Source organism: Meleagris gallopavo, chromosome Z, assembly GCF_905368555.1.
Source record: "Meleagris gallopavo chromosome Z, MGAL_WU_HG_1.1, whole genome shotgun sequence".
NCBI lineage: Eukaryota > Metazoa > Chordata > Aves > Galliformes > Phasianidae > Meleagris > Meleagris gallopavo.
Genome location: NC_139435.1, coordinates 3,479,294 through 3,497,996, shown reverse-complemented (window position 1 = coordinate 3,497,996; position 18,703 = coordinate 3,479,294). Strand labels below are relative to the sequence as shown.

Genomic DNA, 18,703 nt, shown 5'->3' with positions numbered 1-18,703 from the left:
TAGAAATAGAAGCTTTGATAGGGACAAAAATGCAGCCATTTTTGTTTAAGCTTTTGGGCTTAAAAACAAATGTGTGCATCTAATGGAATAACTAAAACTTAAAATACAACTTTATATTGCGTATCTTAATACACATTGCTATCTATATCAATAGTGAAATTATAGAGTAAGAACACATACACAAAAAAAGCTTTTTACTCAAGAGAAAAAAAAAAAAAAACAAACCTAACATTTCCTTTTATGATGCTATATAATGTCTTCAGTGTTTTCTGTGTGCATTAAACATTTGTCCTAAAAAGAAATGATATCTCTTCTCCAAAAAGTAACAAGAGCCCATTTATAGCTACTGTGATTCTGTACGCTGGAAGTTCCTAAGCTTCCTCAGCTGCTGAAGTTAGGCTCTGGGTAACAGCACTATTTTCCTAGTTTAAGTTGGGGGGCCATGTATTGTATTGCTATTCATAGTAACTAGGTTCTTTGTACACTAGATAGCTGCATGTAGTTCTAAGCATTCAGCAGCTATTATCATGTAATTTATTCTGTTCACCTCATTATTACTGTTTATTACACCTTCATAAATGGTGCTTTTATTGTGCTCAAATATTTATTCTGTTAGCCTGATTGGCGTATATGACCAGCTGCTTACTGATCATGCTGAAACCATAAGCTTTCTGCTATGTCTTCCACATGATCAATCAGTCAATAAGGAGATCAGCATATTTTTTATTGTTTTTATACGTGAAAATACTATAATATACTTCATGTTAACTATTGGTGTTGTTGTACCATATATATGCAAGACCTTCACCTGAGCCAACTATATTAATTTCTTAAGCTTGAATTCTCAGTGGAAGTGAAGCAAAGCGATGAAAATTTTTCAAAACTGAGTTTTGTATGCCACCCCTAACCACAGGATGATTTTTTTTTTCTTTTTAATTTAATTTCATATGTTTTTGCTTTCTTTTACAATATGATACTCTATTGCCTAGATTCTCTGCTTAGTTTTATGTGAGGTTCTAACTAAAAATGAAATGCTAAGCTGTGTTGGGAAGAAAAAAAAATACACAATACTCAGATTGTAACAATAGATAAACTAAATATTCATGAACATTACAAAATTTGAATTTACTAGAAATATAGCACACAGCTTTGGAGAAAATGTTCAAATGTAAAGGAAATAATTAATGTTCTGGTTATTTTTTTCATATTTTTGTTATTCTTTAAGGAGTTGAAGTAGGTTTGTGCATATCCCACATGTTAAAAGAGACAAATTTTACTTTTTGTGATGAAGAAAAAAATTGCTCATTTTAGAAATGATGCACAAAGCTAGCTGTAGTCCAGAAATAATGCAGATGTAGTCTTAAGAAATGAAAGTAAGAAGCATTGTTGTTGGTTATTTCTAATGAACCTGTTTCCCATAATTGTATAGCAATATACGCATTGTACTTCTGATAGAATGTCATTTAATCTACACCAAATGGCAAGTCACTGCCTAAGCGTATCCTGCAGCACATTCTGCTACGGATATACATGTAGTTACAGAATCACTGAACCAAAGGAATTGGAAGAAACCACTGGAGAATTTCTAATCCAACCCTTCTGCTAAAGAAAGTTCCCTACAGTAGGTTGCCCAGAAAAACATCCAGAGAGTATTGAATACCTCCATAGAAGGAGGTTCCAGAGCCAGTCTGGACAGCTTGTTTCAGCATTCTGTCAACCTCAAAGCAAAGATGTTCCTCATGTTCATGTGAATCTTTCTGTGCTTCAGTTTGTGTACCTTTCCGGACACCACCAATAAAAGTTTGGTCCTATTCACTTGAATCCTCTCTTTTACATGTTAATAAACATTGATAAGATACCCTCTCAGTCTTTTCTACTCCAGGTTGAACTGTCCCAGATCTCTTATCCTTTCCTCATATAAGAGATATTCCAGGTCCATAATCATCTTTGCAGACCTCCATGGACTCTCTTTAGAAGTTCCCTGTCTTTCTTGAACTGGGAAGCCCAAAATTTGGATGCTGTATTCTAGATATGTCTTCACTGGACAGAAAAGAGGCAGAGGATCACCTGCCTTGACCTGGCAGCCACAATCTTTTTAACGCATCCCAGGGCACCATAGACCGTCTTAACAACAAAGGCACACTGCTGACTCATGATCAACCTTCTTGTTCATCTAAGCAAGTCAGCCCCTAACCTGCACTGCTGCACTTGGTTATTTCACCCTAGATGTAGAGCTCTACACTTTTCCTAGTTGAACCTCACCAAGTTCCTCTCTGCCTAACTCTCCAGCCTGTTCATATGTTGTTGAATGGCGGCACAGCTTTCTAGTATGTCAAACATTCCTCTTAGTTTTGTATCATCAGCAAACTTGCTCAGAGTGTGCTCTATCCCTTCTTCCATATCACTGATGAAGATGTTTAACAAAACTGCACACAGTACAGTTCCCTGGGGATCACCACTAGTTTAATGCCTCGCACTAGATTCTGCACTGGGGATCATGATCCTCCGAGCTCTGCCAGTCAGCCAAATGAGTCAACCCACCTCACTGTCTGCTCATCTGTCCCACAGTTCCTAAGCTTACCTATGAGGATGTTATGTGAAATAGCATCAAAAACCTTTCTGAAGTCAAGGTACACAACATCACTGGCTGCTTTCCCCTCATCTACCTAGCCAGTGATGGCATCATAGAAGGCTACCAGGGTGGTCAAGCATGAATCACTGTTCTGAATCCATGCTGACTACTCCTGAAAATCTTTCTTTCTTCTACTATATTGGGGATGATATCCAGAGCAAGTTGTTCTTATAAGTTGTTCTCTAACATTTTCAGAAATGGAGGTGAGGCTGACAGGTTCCTGACTCCTCTGTCTTGTCCTTTCTGAAGTCTGATGTGACACTGGTATACTTCCAGTTTTCAGCTACTTTTCCCATTCTCCATGATCTTCCATAGATGATAGAGAATGGTTCAGCAATCAGTTCTGCCAGCTCTCCGAGAATTTCTGAGTATATCAGGACACATGGAGTTGTGTGTGTTGAGTTTGCCTTGATAATCTCTTGTAATAAAGGGAAAAATAATGTTGGCACTATCAACAGGTAAAAAGAGAAACACCTCACAAACTTGGAGAAGATGAAACGAGGCTGACAGTATTCCAGCACAGGGAAAACTAGCCAATGGCAGGACAAAACATCACCAAGGAAAGTTGTGCTGCAGGAGGGATGGTGGACTTTTCTAGCATTAGCAGTTTCCTAGGAAGAAGTGGAGTGAGGGCTTGACTCTGAGTTCAGAGATGTTTTGCTCCTGATAACTAGACAGGTGATTTCAGTTATAAAATGTGGGCAAATATACTGAGGGTTTCTTTGTCGTTTTCTTGTAAATCTACTTCTATGTTTTTTGGTGAGTTATTGCTGAGTTTATACAGACAAAACAGATCAGAAAGTTATTTAGTTTAAAGAAGATGTGGCCTTTGAATTCAAGGATGTGTTTTGTTCTCAGAGAAAAATATCTCTTCCCATAATGTTTGCAAAGTTCATAGAGCAAGAAATGAGATGAGAAAAAAATAGATGAACTTTCTCATAAATATGGAACATTTAGCTCTGAATAATTATCTTGAACAGAACGGATTGTAAGAAAGTTGTGTTTATAACAATGATTGTACATATACATGGACTTTTAAAAAATAGTGCCGATTTATTCTCTATTTGTCTGTCACATCAGATAAATATTCCTTGATATGTCAGTGAATATGTACAATCAACGACAAAGTTGTTAGTACATAAATTTCCAAATAAATCTCTGCGACTTGTATTATAACTAGTGATCAGTTTGTTGGCAATCAGATGGCCTCAGTGCTTAAGCTGATTTTCATCTGGTCAAGTATGGAAGTCTTGGAGCCTTCCATAGACATGTCCTAAAAGGTAAATGTCTGAATGCATTCGAAAGAAGTTTTGAACATGTGTATATTTAAAGGTAACTATGTTGTTATTAATATTTTAAGATATGATTTATACTCTTACAGTAATTTTCCTTCCTTAAAACCTTAGTTGTTTTGAAGATTTTTCCATAAAGTCTTTAACAGCCTGCAAAATGTAGTGCTACACAATAAGTGCAATTTGACATCTAGCAAAGAATTTTCTATTTAGAACAAAGCTAGGAAAATTCTTGCTTATTTTGAGAAGTTAGTTAGCTTTAAGAACAAATAATGTGAGAGTTAACATTGCATTTATTATTATTAAATCATTAAGTGATTGCTATTAAAAATGTAGTCCTCATAATTTTTTTTTTCTGAGTGTAATCTATCAGAATACAAGATACAGTGGAAATATATTCTTTAATATTCTTTATATTCTAATATTCTTTAATAGTAGAAAAAAAAATAGTGAATAAACCCAGCTTTCATTGTTAGAAGTGTAAAATAAGAAGCTGTTTGTTAAAATGCACATCAACTAACCCAGCAAGCATATATACATTTTTAAAACTCTCACTGTTTTGTCATAATACATCATAAAATTCAAATAAATATTAAAACAAGACACTATGCTCATCTCTGTGATTTAAAGTTAGAAAGCAGAAGAAACATCAGTAAATAGAAAGTCTGGTGTGAAGTCAGGTTGTCATGGTTTTATGATTTTTGGTTATTGGCATTCCACATCATAACCTCATGTAGTGCACTGGGAGTTAAAATGTCAATGCTCAAGTTCCAGGTACCTGTCCAGAAGAGAAGAACAGCTACAGACCCTAGGGGGCTTTGCGGTCAGAGAGGAGATATAACCCCTGGCAAGGTCACCTGATGAGCTCTGTCAACGGTTTACGGGCTGGTTCAGCCCGGTTCCGTGACTAGAAGGGCGGAGGGATCCGCGGATCCGCGCCCCCGGAAAAAAAAAAGAAAATAAGGGACCCCGAAATAATTGAAAACAGTGGCAACAATCTGAGGTAAAACAAAGTAATTTACTAAATATGGTATCAACAGAATTTTATAAGGAGAGAGAATGTGAAATTGATGGTGGATCGGCCTTACCACAACGCTGAGATGAGAAGCACAGGCAGAGAAGCGCAGGCGAGAAGCGCAGGCAGAGAAGCGCAGGCAGAGAAGCGCAAGCGAAGCAGCGCAGGCAAAGAAGAGAGCATCAGGTGACCTTGCCGGGAGTTATATCTCCTCGCTGACCGCAAAGCCCCCTGGGGAAACGTAGCTGCTCTTCTCCGCTGGACAGGCACCCGGAACTTGAGCATCAGCAGTCAAACCCCCAGTGCATTGCATGATGTTATGATGTGGAATACCGATAATGAAAAATCATGAAACCATGACATTCCACCCCTTATTCCACATCACTACATCATGCTTAATATATACAAACAAAATATAAACACACACACTAGGAATTACTGACTGCACTCCCTCAACATCAAGTTCCCTTGCGGTACACATTGAACATCCCCGTTTTCCTGCATCACCCACCAAGTGGACCCAGGTCCCTGGGCAAAAACAGTTCCACGAAGAGGTTTGTCCTTCTCAGAGGCTGGAATAACCCAAACTGCCTTTCCCAACATATTCTTTACATGTACAACAGGGACTTTATCTCCCTCTACGGTATGTAGGGAGCTGGACTGGGTTGGACCACCACGATTGATAGATCCTCTGGTATTGACTAACCAGGTGGCTTCTGCCAAATGCTTCTCCCAGTGCTTAAATGTACCGCCTCCCATTGCTTTCAGCATAGTTTTTAACAACCCATTGTATCGTTCAATCTTACCTGAGGCCGGTGCATGGTAGGGAATATGGTAAATCCACTCAATACCATGACCTTTAGCCCAGGTACCTACAAGAGAATTTTTAAAATGAGTCCCATTATCTGACTCAATTCTTTCTGGGGTACCATGTCGCCACAGGACTTGTGTCTCAAGACCTAGTATGGTATTTCGGGTGGTAGCGTGGGGTACTGCATAGGTTTCAAGCCACCCAGTTGTTGCCTCCACCATGGTGAGCACATAACGCTTACCATTACGAGATCGTGGCAAGGTGATATAATCAACCTGCCATGCCTCCCCATATTTGTACTTTTGCCATCGCCCTTCCTCCCAGAGAGGTTTCATTCTCTTGGCTTGTTTAATTGTGGCACACGTGTCACAGTCGTGAATGATTTGCGCAATAGCATCCATAGTTAAATCCACCCCTCGGTCTCTAGCCCACTTATATGTCGCATCTCTCCCTTGATGGCCTGAGGTCTCATGGGCCCATCGGGCTAGAAATAATTCACCCTTGTTCTGCCAGTCCAGATCTATTTGGGCCACCTCAATTCTGGCAGCTCTGTCTACCTGATGGTTATTTTGCTGCTCTTCAGTAGCCCTATTCTTGGGCACATGGGCATCTACGTGACGCACCTTTATAACCATATTCTTTATTCGGGCAGCAATATCTTTCCACAGGTCAGCAGCCCAAATAGGTTTACCCTTTCTTTGCCAGTTATTTTGCTCCCACTGCTGTAACCACCCCCATAGAGCATTTGCCACCATCCACGAGTCAGTGTAAACATAAAGCATTGGCCACCTCCCCGTTCAGCAACATCCAAGGCCAGTTGGACAGCCTTTACCTCTGCAAATTGGCTCGATTCTCCTTTTCCTTCAGTGGCCTCTGCAACTTGTCGTGTGGGGCTCCACACAGCGGCTTTCCATCTGCGGTGTTTCCCCACAATACAACACGATCCATCTGTGAATAGGGCATATGTCTTCTCATTTTCGGGTAGTTCATTATATGGTGGGGCCTCTTTAGCACGTGATATCTCTTCTGCTGGCGGTGTTCCAAACTTTTTGCCTTCAGGCCAGTCCATGATCACCTCTAGGATTCCTGGACGGTTGAGATTCCCCATCCGCGCTCGCTGCGTAATCAGCGCAATCCACTTACTCCAAGTGGCATCAGTAGCATGATGGGTGGAGGGACCCTTTCCCTTGAACATCCAGTTCAGCACTGGCAGTCGAGGTGCCAGAAGGAGCTGTGTTTCTGTACCGATTACTTCGGAAGCAGCCCGAACCCCTTCATACGCGGCTAAGATCTCCTTCTCAGTTGGAGTGTAGCACTCTTCAGACCCTCTGTATGCCGACTCCAGAATCCCAGGGGTCGGCCTCGGGTCTCTCCTGAGGCTCTTTGCCACAAACTCCAAGTGGGACCTTTCTCTCCAGCAGCAGTGTAGAGGATGTTCTTCGCATCCTGTTCCATCCGTACTGGCCCCAGGGCCACGGCACGGGCTATCTCTTGTTTAATCTGCTCAAAAGCCTGCTGCTGCTCAGGACCCCACATAAAATCATTCTTCTTCCGTGTCACCTGATAAAGGGGGCTTACAATGAGGCTGTAGTTTGGAACATGCATTCTCCAAAAACCCACTACACCCAGGAACGATTGTGTCTCTTTCTTATTAGTGGGTGGAGACATGGCACTGATTTTGTTGATCACATCTGTTGGGATGTGACGACGGCCATCTTGCCACTTTATACCTAGGAACTGAATTTCCTGGGCAGGCCCTTTCACTTTGCTTCGCTTAATAGCGAAACCAGCACGCAGAAGGATCTGGATTATTTGCTCTCCTTTCTCAAAAACTTCCTTTGCTGTGTTGCCCCACACGATGATGTCATCAATATACTGTAAGTGCTCAGGAGCACCTCCCTGTTCCAGTGCAGCTTGGATCAACCCATGGCAAATGGTTGGGCTATGTTTCCACCCCTGGGGCAAACGATTCCAGGTATACTGAATGCCCCTCCAGGTGAAAGCAAACTGTGGCCTAGATTCTTTGGTCAAAGGAATGGAGAAAAAGGCGTTAGCAATATCAATGGTGGCGTACCATTTGGCTGCCTTTGACTCCAATTCATATTGGAGTTCTAACATATCTGGCACAGCAGCACTCAATGGGGGTGTGACTTCATTCAGGCCACGGTAGTCCACCGTCAGCCTCCATTCTCCACTGGCTTTACGCACTGGCCATATGGGGCTGTTAAAAGGTGAGTGAGTCTTGCTAATCACTCCCTGATTCTCTAGTTGGTGAATCAGCTTCTGAATGGGGAGCAAGGAATCCCTGTTGGTGCGGTACTGCCGTCTGTGCACCGTTTTTGTAGCAATCGGTACTTGTTGCTCTTTCACTCGTAGCAACCCCACGGCAGATGGATCTTCTGACAGGCCAGGCAAAATAGACAACTGCTTAACACCTTCCATGTCTACAGCAGCTATTCCAAAGGCCCATCGATACCCTTTGGGATCCTTAAAATATCCCCTTCTGAGGTAATCAATACCAAGTATGCATGGAGCCCCTGGGCCAGTCACAATAGGGTGCTTTTGCCAGTCTTTACCAGTGAGGCTGATTTCGGCCTCCAACATAGTCAGCTCTTGGGAACCTCCAGTCACCCCATGAATATAAATTGATTTTGTCCCTTGGTGACTCGAGGGCATTAGAGTGCACTGTGCACCAGTATCCACCAGGGCCTTATATTTTCGTGATTCTGATGTGCCAGGCCATCTAATCCACACAGTCCAATAAACTCTATTATCCCTTTCCCCCCCTGGCTGGGGGCAGGGCCCCTCTATTTGTTACCTTCATTGTCTGCAGCAACTGGAGCAATCACCTTTTTGGAGAAGTTCACCTTGGTGGTTGATTTGTCTTGTAACTCTCTTACCCGTGCTTGAAGTACAGGAGTAGGTTGTTTATGCCACTCCTTCATATCTTCTCCATGGTCACGTAGGTAATGCCACAAGGCAAAACGTGATGTGGTCTTACTGTTGTCATTTGCTCGAGCAGGAGAACGTCTTCTTTTGATGGCTGAGACATTAGATGCCACCGGCTGGGAGGAAATCAAGTTGATGAGCCCCTCCAATAGGCTGTTTTGGGAATTCTGGTCCCCATTTGATGTATCCGTTACCTCCACGGATTTATCAGCTTCAGGCACGGTTGATAGTTTGTCTATTATATCTTCTTGTTTGTTCTCCATTCTGTCCAGCTTTTCAGCTACTTTTGTAATGGCTGAAACACAAGCTCGCAGAGGGCTTAAATGTAACTCAAAGTCTTGAAGTTTATTAACCAATTCACTTATAAGGGGTCTTCTTTCCCCTCTGCCATACATTGCTGCAAATGTGCTGGCGTACCTTTCTGGTGCGGTCTTTGTGAATGTACGCCACATGTTTGGTGTACACCTGACTCTCTCGGGATCATGCTCTTGGTCTGGCTCGTCAGGAATGAAATCGGGGCTATGTAGCATTTCCACCACAGCATATTCTCTTAAATAACAGATGCCTTCTTCCATATCAGCCCATTTCTTTTTCTCAGGCATCAGATCATCTTTGAAGGGGTATCTTTCTTTTACAGCTAACAACATCCGCTTCCAGAGGGTAAAGGCCTGGTTCTGGCATGTACTAATACCTCTGTCAATGGCTGAGTCCCTAGCAATGCCACCCAGTTGGCGAGCTTCTCTACTATCCAGCCACACACTGTTGGCCCCATTGTCCCAACATCGAAGTAACCAAGTGGCAATAGGCTCATTTGGGTGACGTGAAAAGTCTTTTCTCAGACTTCGAATTTCATTCATTTTCAGAGATCGATCAACAATGGTAACAATATCTTGCTCACCTCTTACTCTTTCGGGACTTCTTGTTGCCCTCATTGGCGCCGGTGACCGTGGTCTTACTGAGGGCCCCTCCCCTGGACTTAGGGGTGCTTCTTGTGGATCTTGGAGCCACTCCTCTGGACCTCTCTCCTCTTCTTTCTTCTCTTCTAACTGAGTCGAGATTCGTTTCCTTTTCCGTCCTCTTACAGGGGCAAGTGACATCAATTGTGGTGCTTCTTGTAGTTGATCAGGTTGGTCAGTTCCAATGCTCTCATCCTCCAGTTCAGCTCGGAGCCTGTCTCGTTCGATTATGAGAGTATCTAGCTCAGATTGGAGGGTGTCTTGTTGAGATTGAAGACTGTTGAGTTTGGATTGCAGGGAGTCTCTCTCAATTCGGAGGGCATCTCTCTCAGATTGGAGGCTGTTTCTCTCTGACCAGGATACTCTCTCGCTCATTTTGCACTGTTTCCCTGAGACTCTCCTTTTCAATTTCACAAACTCTCTCCCTCTCCAGGATAGTATTGAATAAGGCCCGGTAAGCATTAGCCAGGCCCCAAATCATTTGGGCCTCCTCAGATCTTCCTGAGCCGCGACATTCCTGTCTCAAATATCTGTTTAAATTTTCAGGGTCTTTCAGGTGTTCTGGAGTAAAGTTCCATGACACCGAAGATTTCCATCTCTCTAAAGTCTCACCCAGGCCTCTCCACATTCCCTGCCACTCAGTATTTACTGGTTTTGGGGCAGACTTCCTCAAAATATAATAAATACTAATAATAAGTGAAATGGTGAGCAGTACATTCACGGAGATTAATAACGTGATCAGGTGAGCATTGAAAATCCGCATAAAGAATTCAAAGGAGAGGCTGGAAACCTGCTTAAAAATCCCCAACCCTGTAAAATTAGCAGCTCCCTCTGGAATGGTATGCCACATAATATGCAGATGCCACATAGTTATTTCCATCCATGTTTTCAATTGGCTATATATACCTATTGCTCCATAGAGCAAAGTGGTGAACTTAATTAAGGCCCAGTATGTTTTTAGCATTAAGAAAGAAGAGACAGTGGCATGCAGCCCCTTAAAAGGCAGTTTCAGTAGAGAAAGCATTTTTTTCTCTCTTTTTTTTTTTTTTTACAGAAACAAGATAGCAAGGCTCAAAGTTTACAAATATCCTAGAGTATTGGCCGTCCGCCTGGACTTTTCAAGGTCACGCTTTCAGACAGTACTGGTGAAACAGATAAACTTTCCCAATGAAGCTGTCTGAGAGCGGAGAGAGAGATTTGTTCAAAAAGCTAAAAAGCAACTGTTGCCCGCATTCTCCACCAAGAATGTCAACGGTTTACGGGCTGGTTCAGCCCGGTTCCGTGACTAGAAGGGCGGAGGGATCCGCGGATCCGCGCCCCCGGAAAAAAAAAAGAAAATAAGGGACCCCGAAATAATTGAAAACAGTGGCAACAATCTGAGGTAAAACAAAGTAATTTACTAAATATGGTATCAACAGAATTTTATAAGGAGAGAGAATGTGAAATTGATGGTGGATCGGCCTTACCACAACGCTGAGATGAGAAGCGCAGGCAGAGAAGCGCAGGCGAGAAGCGCAGGCAGAGAAGCGCAGGCAGAGAAGCGCAAGCGAAGCAGCGCAGGCAAAGAAGAGAGCATCAGGTGACCTTGCCGGGAGTTATATCTCCTCGCTGACCGCAAAGCCCCCTGGGGAAACGTAGCTGCTCTTCTCCGCTGGACAGGCACCCGGAACTTGAGCATCAGCAGTCAAACCCCCAGTGCATTGCATGATGTTATGATGTGGAATACCGATAATGAAAAATCATGAAACCATGACAAGCTCTTTATCAGGCTCTCCTCCCTGCTGCTCAACCAGACTGTGCATCTCATCTCAGCATTATGGTGAGGCCTTTCCACATTTCGGATGCTTTCACAGAATCACAGAATCATAGGAGTTGGAATGGACCTCCAGAGATCATTGAGTCCAACTCCCCTGCCAAAGCAAGTTCCCTACACCAGGTCGCACAAGTAGGTCTCCTTCCAAGGCGAATCTTGAATATCTCCAAAGAAGGAGACTCCACAACATCCCTGGGCAGCCTGTTCCAGTGCTCCGTCACCCTCACCATAAAGAAGTTCTTGTGCACTTTTGTGCGGAACTTCCTATGCTGCAGTTTCTGGCCGTTTCCCCTTGTCCTGTCTCCACACACTGCTGAAAACAGTCTGGCCTTGCCACTCTGCTCCCCACACCTTAGATATTTATAGACCTAGATCAGGTCCCCTCTTAGTCGTTTTTTCCCAAGGCTGAACAGACCCAGTTCACTTAGCCTTTCTCCATAGGGGAGATGCTCCAGGCCCTTCACCATCTTTATGGCCCTCTGCTGGACTCTTTCCAGGAGATCCCTGTCTTTTTTATACTGGGCAGCTCAGAACTGGACACAGTACTCCAGATGAGGCCTTACCAGGGCAGAGTAGAGGGGGAGGATCACCTCCCTTGATCTGCTGGCTCATGGCCCTTTTTAATGCACCCCAGAATGCCATTGGCCTTTTTGGTCACAAGGGCACACTGCTGGCTCATGGCCAACCTGTCATCCACCAGGACACCCAGGTCCCTCTCTGCAGAGCTCCTCACCAGCAGCTCATCCCCAATCTGTACTGGTGCATGCAATTATTCCTCCCTAGGTGTAAGACTCTACACTTGCTTTTGTTAAACCTCATCCGGTTTCTTACTGCCCAGCTCTCCAGCTTGTCCAGGTCTCGCTGAATGCCAGCACAGCCTTCAGGCGTGTCAGCCAATCCTCCCAACTTCGTATCATCAGCAAACTTGCTGAGGTTGGCCACTATCCCCTCATCAAGGTCATTGATGAAGATGTTGAACAAGACTGCACCCAGCACAGATCCCTGAGGAACACCACTGGTTACAGGTCTCCAACCGGGCTTTGCACTGCCAACAACGACCCTCTGCACTCTGCCAGTCAGCCAGTTCTCAACCCACCTCACTGTCCACTCGTCTATCCCACACTTCCTCAGCTTTGTTATAAGGCTGTCATGGGAGACAGTATCAAAGGCCTTTCTAAAATCAAGGTAGGCTACATCTACCGCTCTTCCCCCATCCACCCAGCACGTGACAGCATCATAGAAGACCACCTGGTTGGTCGAGCACGACCTCCCTTGGTGAACCCATATTGACTTCTCCTGATAACCTCCTTTTCTCCCAGTTGTCTGGAGATGGTATCCAGCACAAGCTGTTCCATCACCTTTCCAGGGACAGAGGTGAGGCTGACTGGCCTATAATTCCTGGATCTTCCTTCTTGCCCTTTTTGAAGACCGGAGTGACATTGGCTATCCTCCAGTCTTCAGGCACCTCCCCCATTCTCCAAGTCCTCTCAAAGATGACAGAGAGAGGTTCAGCAACCACCTCCGCCAGCTCCCTCAGCACACGTGGATGCATCCCATCGGGTCCCATGGATTTATGAACACTGGTGTTGCCTAGGCGCTTTCAGACTGCCTCTTCCCTGGCTAAAGGGAAGTCTTCCATTTCCCAGACCCTCTCACTAACTTCCAGGGTCTGGGATTCCCAAGGGATAGCTTTTTCACTGAAGACAGAAGCAAAGAAGGCATTCAGTATCTCCACCTTCTCAGCATCCCCCATTACCAGAACACCCCCCTCACTTAGTAGGGTCACATTCTCATTAACATTCTCCCTAGTTTTCCTTTTGCTGTTAACATACTTGAAGAAGCTTTTTTTATTATCCTTTATCACTTTAGCCAGATTCAATTCCAGGTGGGCTTTAGCCTTTCTCGTTGCAAGAACCGTCTGGACCATGCGTGCCTGGCCATGTTGCTTATCCAGCAAATATCTGGATAATTGAAGTCTCCCATAAGCACCAGCAGCTAGGATTGTGACACTACTTCCCATTGCTTATGGAAGGCTTCACCAACCTCCTAATCCTGATCAAGGGGCCTGTAGTACACACCCACAACAGTGTCACCCTTACCAGCCTGCCCCTTGATTCTCACCCATAAGCTCTCCACTGCTACATCACTCTCCCCCAAGTAAAGTTCAATACATTCTAGCTGCTCTCTCACATAAAGAGCACTCCACCACCCCACCTCGCCAGCCGATCTTTCCTAAAAAGCACATAGCCCTCCATGACGACATTCCAGTCATGCGAGCTGTCCCACCATGTCTCCATGATTGCAATGAGATCGTAGCCATGCAACTGGACACAGATCTTCAACTCTTCCTGTTTATTTCCCATACTGCGTGCGTTAGTGTACAGACACTTTAGGGAAGCAGTACTCTCCATCCCTTCGAACTTCATCCTCATCACCCATCAAGTTCAGTTTTGAGGCTCGAACTACCCGCTCAACCCCAGTGGCGGCCCTCATTTTGTTTCCTTCACTCTTCTTACCTAATTTTTTTTTTTTTCTTTCAATGAGTCCCACCAATTTCTGGGCTAGGATCATTTTACCCCTTGCAGACAGGTGAGTTCCATCTGCAGCCATCATGCCAGGAGCCGAATAAATTGCCAATAAATTGGTCAACAAAACAAAACTCTTGTGCCTGCACCAACCTCTAAGCCATCTATTTATGAGGAGGGTTTTTTTGATCCTCTCAGTGTCATTCTCTGCCACTGAAGGGATAGAAGAGAAAACTACCTGCATGCCCGCTCCATCAAGTACCCTCCCCAGTCCCTTGAAGTCATTTTTGATAGCCGTCAGGCTTCTCTCAGCAGCATCATCACTGCCGACCTGAACTACCAATAAGGGATAGTAGTCAGATGGGCGAATAAGCCCAGGAAGCTTTCTAGAGATATCCCTCACCCATGCCTTAGGGAGACAGCACACTTCCCTCTGGGTAGGGTCAAGCTGACATATCGGGCCCTCAGTTCCTTTTAGAAGGGAGTCACCTATGACTATCACCCTCCTTTCTTTACTGGAGGAGGCAGTCTTCAAGCGTGGAGCTGATCACCTCTCCTTAGAAAACTTGGAGGCTGTCCCTCCATCTCACTGTCAGCCACCTCACCCTCCAGTTTTACGGCTTCAAACCTAATACTTAGACGCACCTGAGGAACCAAGGTAGATCGGGATGGGCGCCGCCTGTGTCGCTGAGGTGGGACCTGCTGCTATTCCTCCTCCTCTTAAGTCAGCTCTCTCAGGTTGACCACAGCAAGGGATAGGGTCCACTACAGTTTGGGGGTTGCAATCTCTGCTCCTTTCTCACAGAGAGTCACACCATCAGTCTATCTCTCTCTCACACTCTCTAATGGTTCTTAATCTCTCTACTTCCTCCCTAAGCTCAAACACCAGGCTGAGCAGCTCTCATCCACCTGCTTGCACCTCATACAGGTGGCATTCTTCCCGCATCCCCCGGCAGCAGTAGGCTCAGGCACTCCCTGCAGCCAGAGACTTGAACAGCCACATTTCTGGGCAGGCCTTCTGTCTAGGTCACCACAGACTTCTTGGAGCAAGCCCGCTGTCTGATAAAGATCATGTTTGAACCTGCGGTCTCTGGGTCAGTCAGTAGGAGAGCGTCTCCTGAGCAAAGAAAAGAACACCGACCTATTCTGCCACAAGATCCACCTCCCACACCTACTGCTGCAGTAATGGGTAGTGTGGGCCACAACCCCACTGAGTCTGCTGTGCTGGACATGTTAGAACTCCAATATGAACTGGAGTCAAAATCAGCCAGATGGTATGCCATCACTGACATTGCTAATGCCTTTTTCTCCATTCCTTTGGCCATAGAATGTAGGCCACAGTTTGCTTTCACCTGGTGGGGCATTCAGTGTATCTGGAATTGTTTGCCCCAGGGGTGGAAACATAGCCCAACCATTTGCCATGGGTTGATCCAAACTGTATTAGAACAGGGCGGTGCTCCTGAGCACTTACAGTACACTGATGACATTACTGTGTGGGGCAAAGGACGTTTTTGAGAAAGGAGAGCAAATAATCCAGATCCTTCTGCGTGCTGTTTTTGCTATTATGCAAAGCAAAGTGAAAGGACTTGCCCAGGAAATTCAATTCCTAGGTATAAAGTGGCAAGATGGCCATCATCACATCCCAACAGATGTGATCAACAAAATCACTGCCATGTCTCTGCCCACTAGTAAGAAAGACACATATCTTTTCTGGGCGTAGTGGATTTTTGGAGAATGCACATTCCAAACTATAGCCTCATTGTATAACTTTACATGGGTTCCTGAGCAGCAGCAGGCTTTTGAGCAGTTTAAGCAGGAGATAGCCCATGCCATGGTTCTAGGGCCAGTACGGATGGGACATCTAAAGAACATCCTCTGCACTACTGCTGGAGAGAAAGGTCCTACTTGGAGTTTGTGGCAAAAAGCCTCAGGAGAGACCCTAGGTCAACTCTTGGTATTCTGGAGTTGAGCATACAGAGGACCTGAAGCTGGAGCTTTAGTCACAGGCCAGATCTTCTACCAGTAAACACTCCTGACCACTCTCTTCTGGAAGCAAGCAGCTCTGGAGGAAAGGGCTTTCACGTCAAAGTGATGTTGATTGTCACCTGGTAGCACTCATCACTTGCCTCCTCAACAAATCAATCACAGTCTTATCACAAGAAATACCTCAGTAAGCAAGCTTTGAGCCAAAAAACAAAGAAGGATTCTCACACTGTCACTGAAATCTTAACATGGACATTTCAAGAATAGGAACAAAAAGAGAACATCTACTGATTAATCTTCTTCCCGAAGATTATTAGAAAGAAGAAAAAAAATAAAAAATAAAGATAGAAGTAATGGGGAAAGTGTAGTTTATTTTCCTTCACCACAAAAGATCAAGCCTGCTCAACTGTATAGTAGCAATAATGTGTGACTGTTTTAAGTTTGGAAGCTACCTTATTTATGAAATGTGCTGCTTTTCTCTACCATTGTCTAAGAAAAGTCGTGTTATATTCAGCATAGGCATCAATGAGACATCAGGCATGCTCTAGAGATTGCCTAGGGATTTTTTGCAGAAGACTTGAGTTTTCCTTCTGGGAATGAGGGAGCTCTAAGTAAAGGTGTCTGCCTTAAATGAAGTGTACAAAATCTATCATATTCTTTAACAAGGTCCTAGTGTACACGTAAGACAGTCATTTTAGCATAGCCTGAGAAGCTATCTTGGACATCCCTTATAATACTAGCGGAATGTATGGCAACTAATTAAAGAATTCCCTCCTGCTTATCTCTTTATGCTCAGCATCCCCTTGCTCCACTCACTCTCTGCTATTTTGCTTTCCAATATTCGCAACAAAAAGAAAAAAAGAAACTCATCAACAATTTGTTAGCTATAAAGTTTGAGAAAGAACTGATTAATCACCTTCTGTCTTTTTGTTTCTGAAGCAGTGTGTGAAATCATTCACCGTATCTAAAAAAAAACCCTCAACTCCTGTTTCAACAAAGGAAAATGTGATCTATGTAACTGCAACTCAGCACGAAGGTTTCACATATGCTGTGAAGTGCACCATTATCCAAAAATAAACAGCTGGCTCCATTAGAAATTAAGGAAGGGAACTGATAACAAGGCTGTTCTCAGTAGGATAATAAACACCTATTGACTTTGCAGGCAATAATTCAGAAAACTTAAACAGGTTCTTGCCATTCTGTCAAGACAGGTTTAATGGTAACAACCGAAGATTAGTTTCTACTCCAAATTACTGCTAATTGAATCTTGTTCTCTGTGTTTGTTTCTGGCTTTATCTGGCTCTTCAGGCTTATCTGCAGCTCTGTAAATGTTTTGTGCTCATTCCAGTAGAGTCTCAAGAAAATTCATTGTTTCCCAAATCCTTTTCCATTACCTATATGTACTCAATTTCTTGTTCACAGGTAGTTTAAACAAACTAAATCAAAGTGAAAGCATCAGCAGTCTTGACACTCAAACTTTTGAGTGATAAAGTGGCTCTAATTTCAAATCAAATTTCTGATGAACATACTTGAAATTCCTGCAGTTTTTCCTGACTCAAATGCAGACTGATATCTATTCTTCAGTTCTCAGACACGAATGAGTGATGCAGAAGTTGCAATCTCTTTTTTTAAGTAAGTAAGTAGCTTAGGTTCTGTTGTGTTCCACTGATTTTATATGACATCAGAAACAACAAACAAGAAAACAAACAAACAACACCAACAAAATACTTTGGCCTTCTCTCCTTTAAATCTATAGCTCTTGTAATTAAATGTGAAGTTAAAGGGCAGTTAAAGTCAGTTAGCATCTTATGTTAACCCTTGCACTTCTCACAAACAAAATCAAAGAAATCCAAAAGTAATGATACTCTCTTACAGAAAATTAGTATTACAGTGATCCCAAATTGCACTTTATGTTGTTTATTGCAGAACTTCCCTGTGTTCAGCTCAGCAATTTGGTTGTCTGGCAGGATGCTCTGTCACATCATTAATTGGTGGAATGCTCCTTGATATATTAATTTTGTTCCATTAAATGGAAACTTATCAAGTTTTACTAAAAAAAAAAAAAAAAAAAGAGAGAGAGATGATGTAACTCAATGCTGGAATTACTGTCATGACTAGAATTAATGTCATATTCACTGAAAATCTTTTACCATTCTAGACACGCAGGCTTTTGGTATAGATTTAGGTCACATTACTCTCACCTTTTGCTCATCTCCTCAGCTCAACTTTGTGCAGAATATGCTTAAGAGCATTACAATATTTCCCTGTCTACATTTGATTTCTATGATGCTGGAGTTTGCTTCTTGGCCTGCAGTTGAATCATTGCTTGCTAACAGAATAGTGAAAAGAAACTGACAGAAGATACTACTTAAAACTGCAAATGTTAACCCATTCATTGAGTCTAGACTGTTTTGCTTGTCTTATTATCTTAGGGTGTCTTTCATATCAGGAATGACATTTTACGAGTGAGACATAAGGAGGGAGGAGGAATAGTATAGGTTCTGCAAAATAGGCCAAAGGCAAGTCTATGTGAAATTGAAGTGCAAAATTGCTATTTCAAATTAATTATTCTACAGACTGAGCAGTACAGCAGAATGTCTTTTGCTTACTTTGCTGGCTTTTTCTGCTTCTCCACTGACAATCCAGGGTTAATGGAAATATATTTATTCAGTATGGTTGAATACCTCATTTAATAAAAATGTAGTAAAGGAGATGGCATTTTCAATA

General features: G+C 43.4%; 1 protein-coding gene across 1 annotated transcript; it reads right to left on the bottom strand.

The window, feature by feature from the left end:
* Window positions 1–4,837: 4,837 nt before the first annotated feature.
* Window positions 4,838–11,411, bottom strand: LOC146542108 (uncharacterized). Its single transcript, XM_085213457.1, has 2 exons — window positions 6,583–11,411; window positions 4,838–5,811 (listed from the first exon to the last, which is right to left on the bottom strand). Exon 1 carries the CDS (start codon window positions 10,115–10,117, stop codon window positions 8,558–8,560), a length of 1,560 nt encoding a protein of 519 aa, XP_085069583.1. The 5' UTR covers window positions 10,118–11,411; the 3' UTR covers window positions 4,838–5,811; window positions 6,583–8,557.
* Between the last annotated feature and the right edge of the window lie 7,292 nt (window positions 11,412–18,703).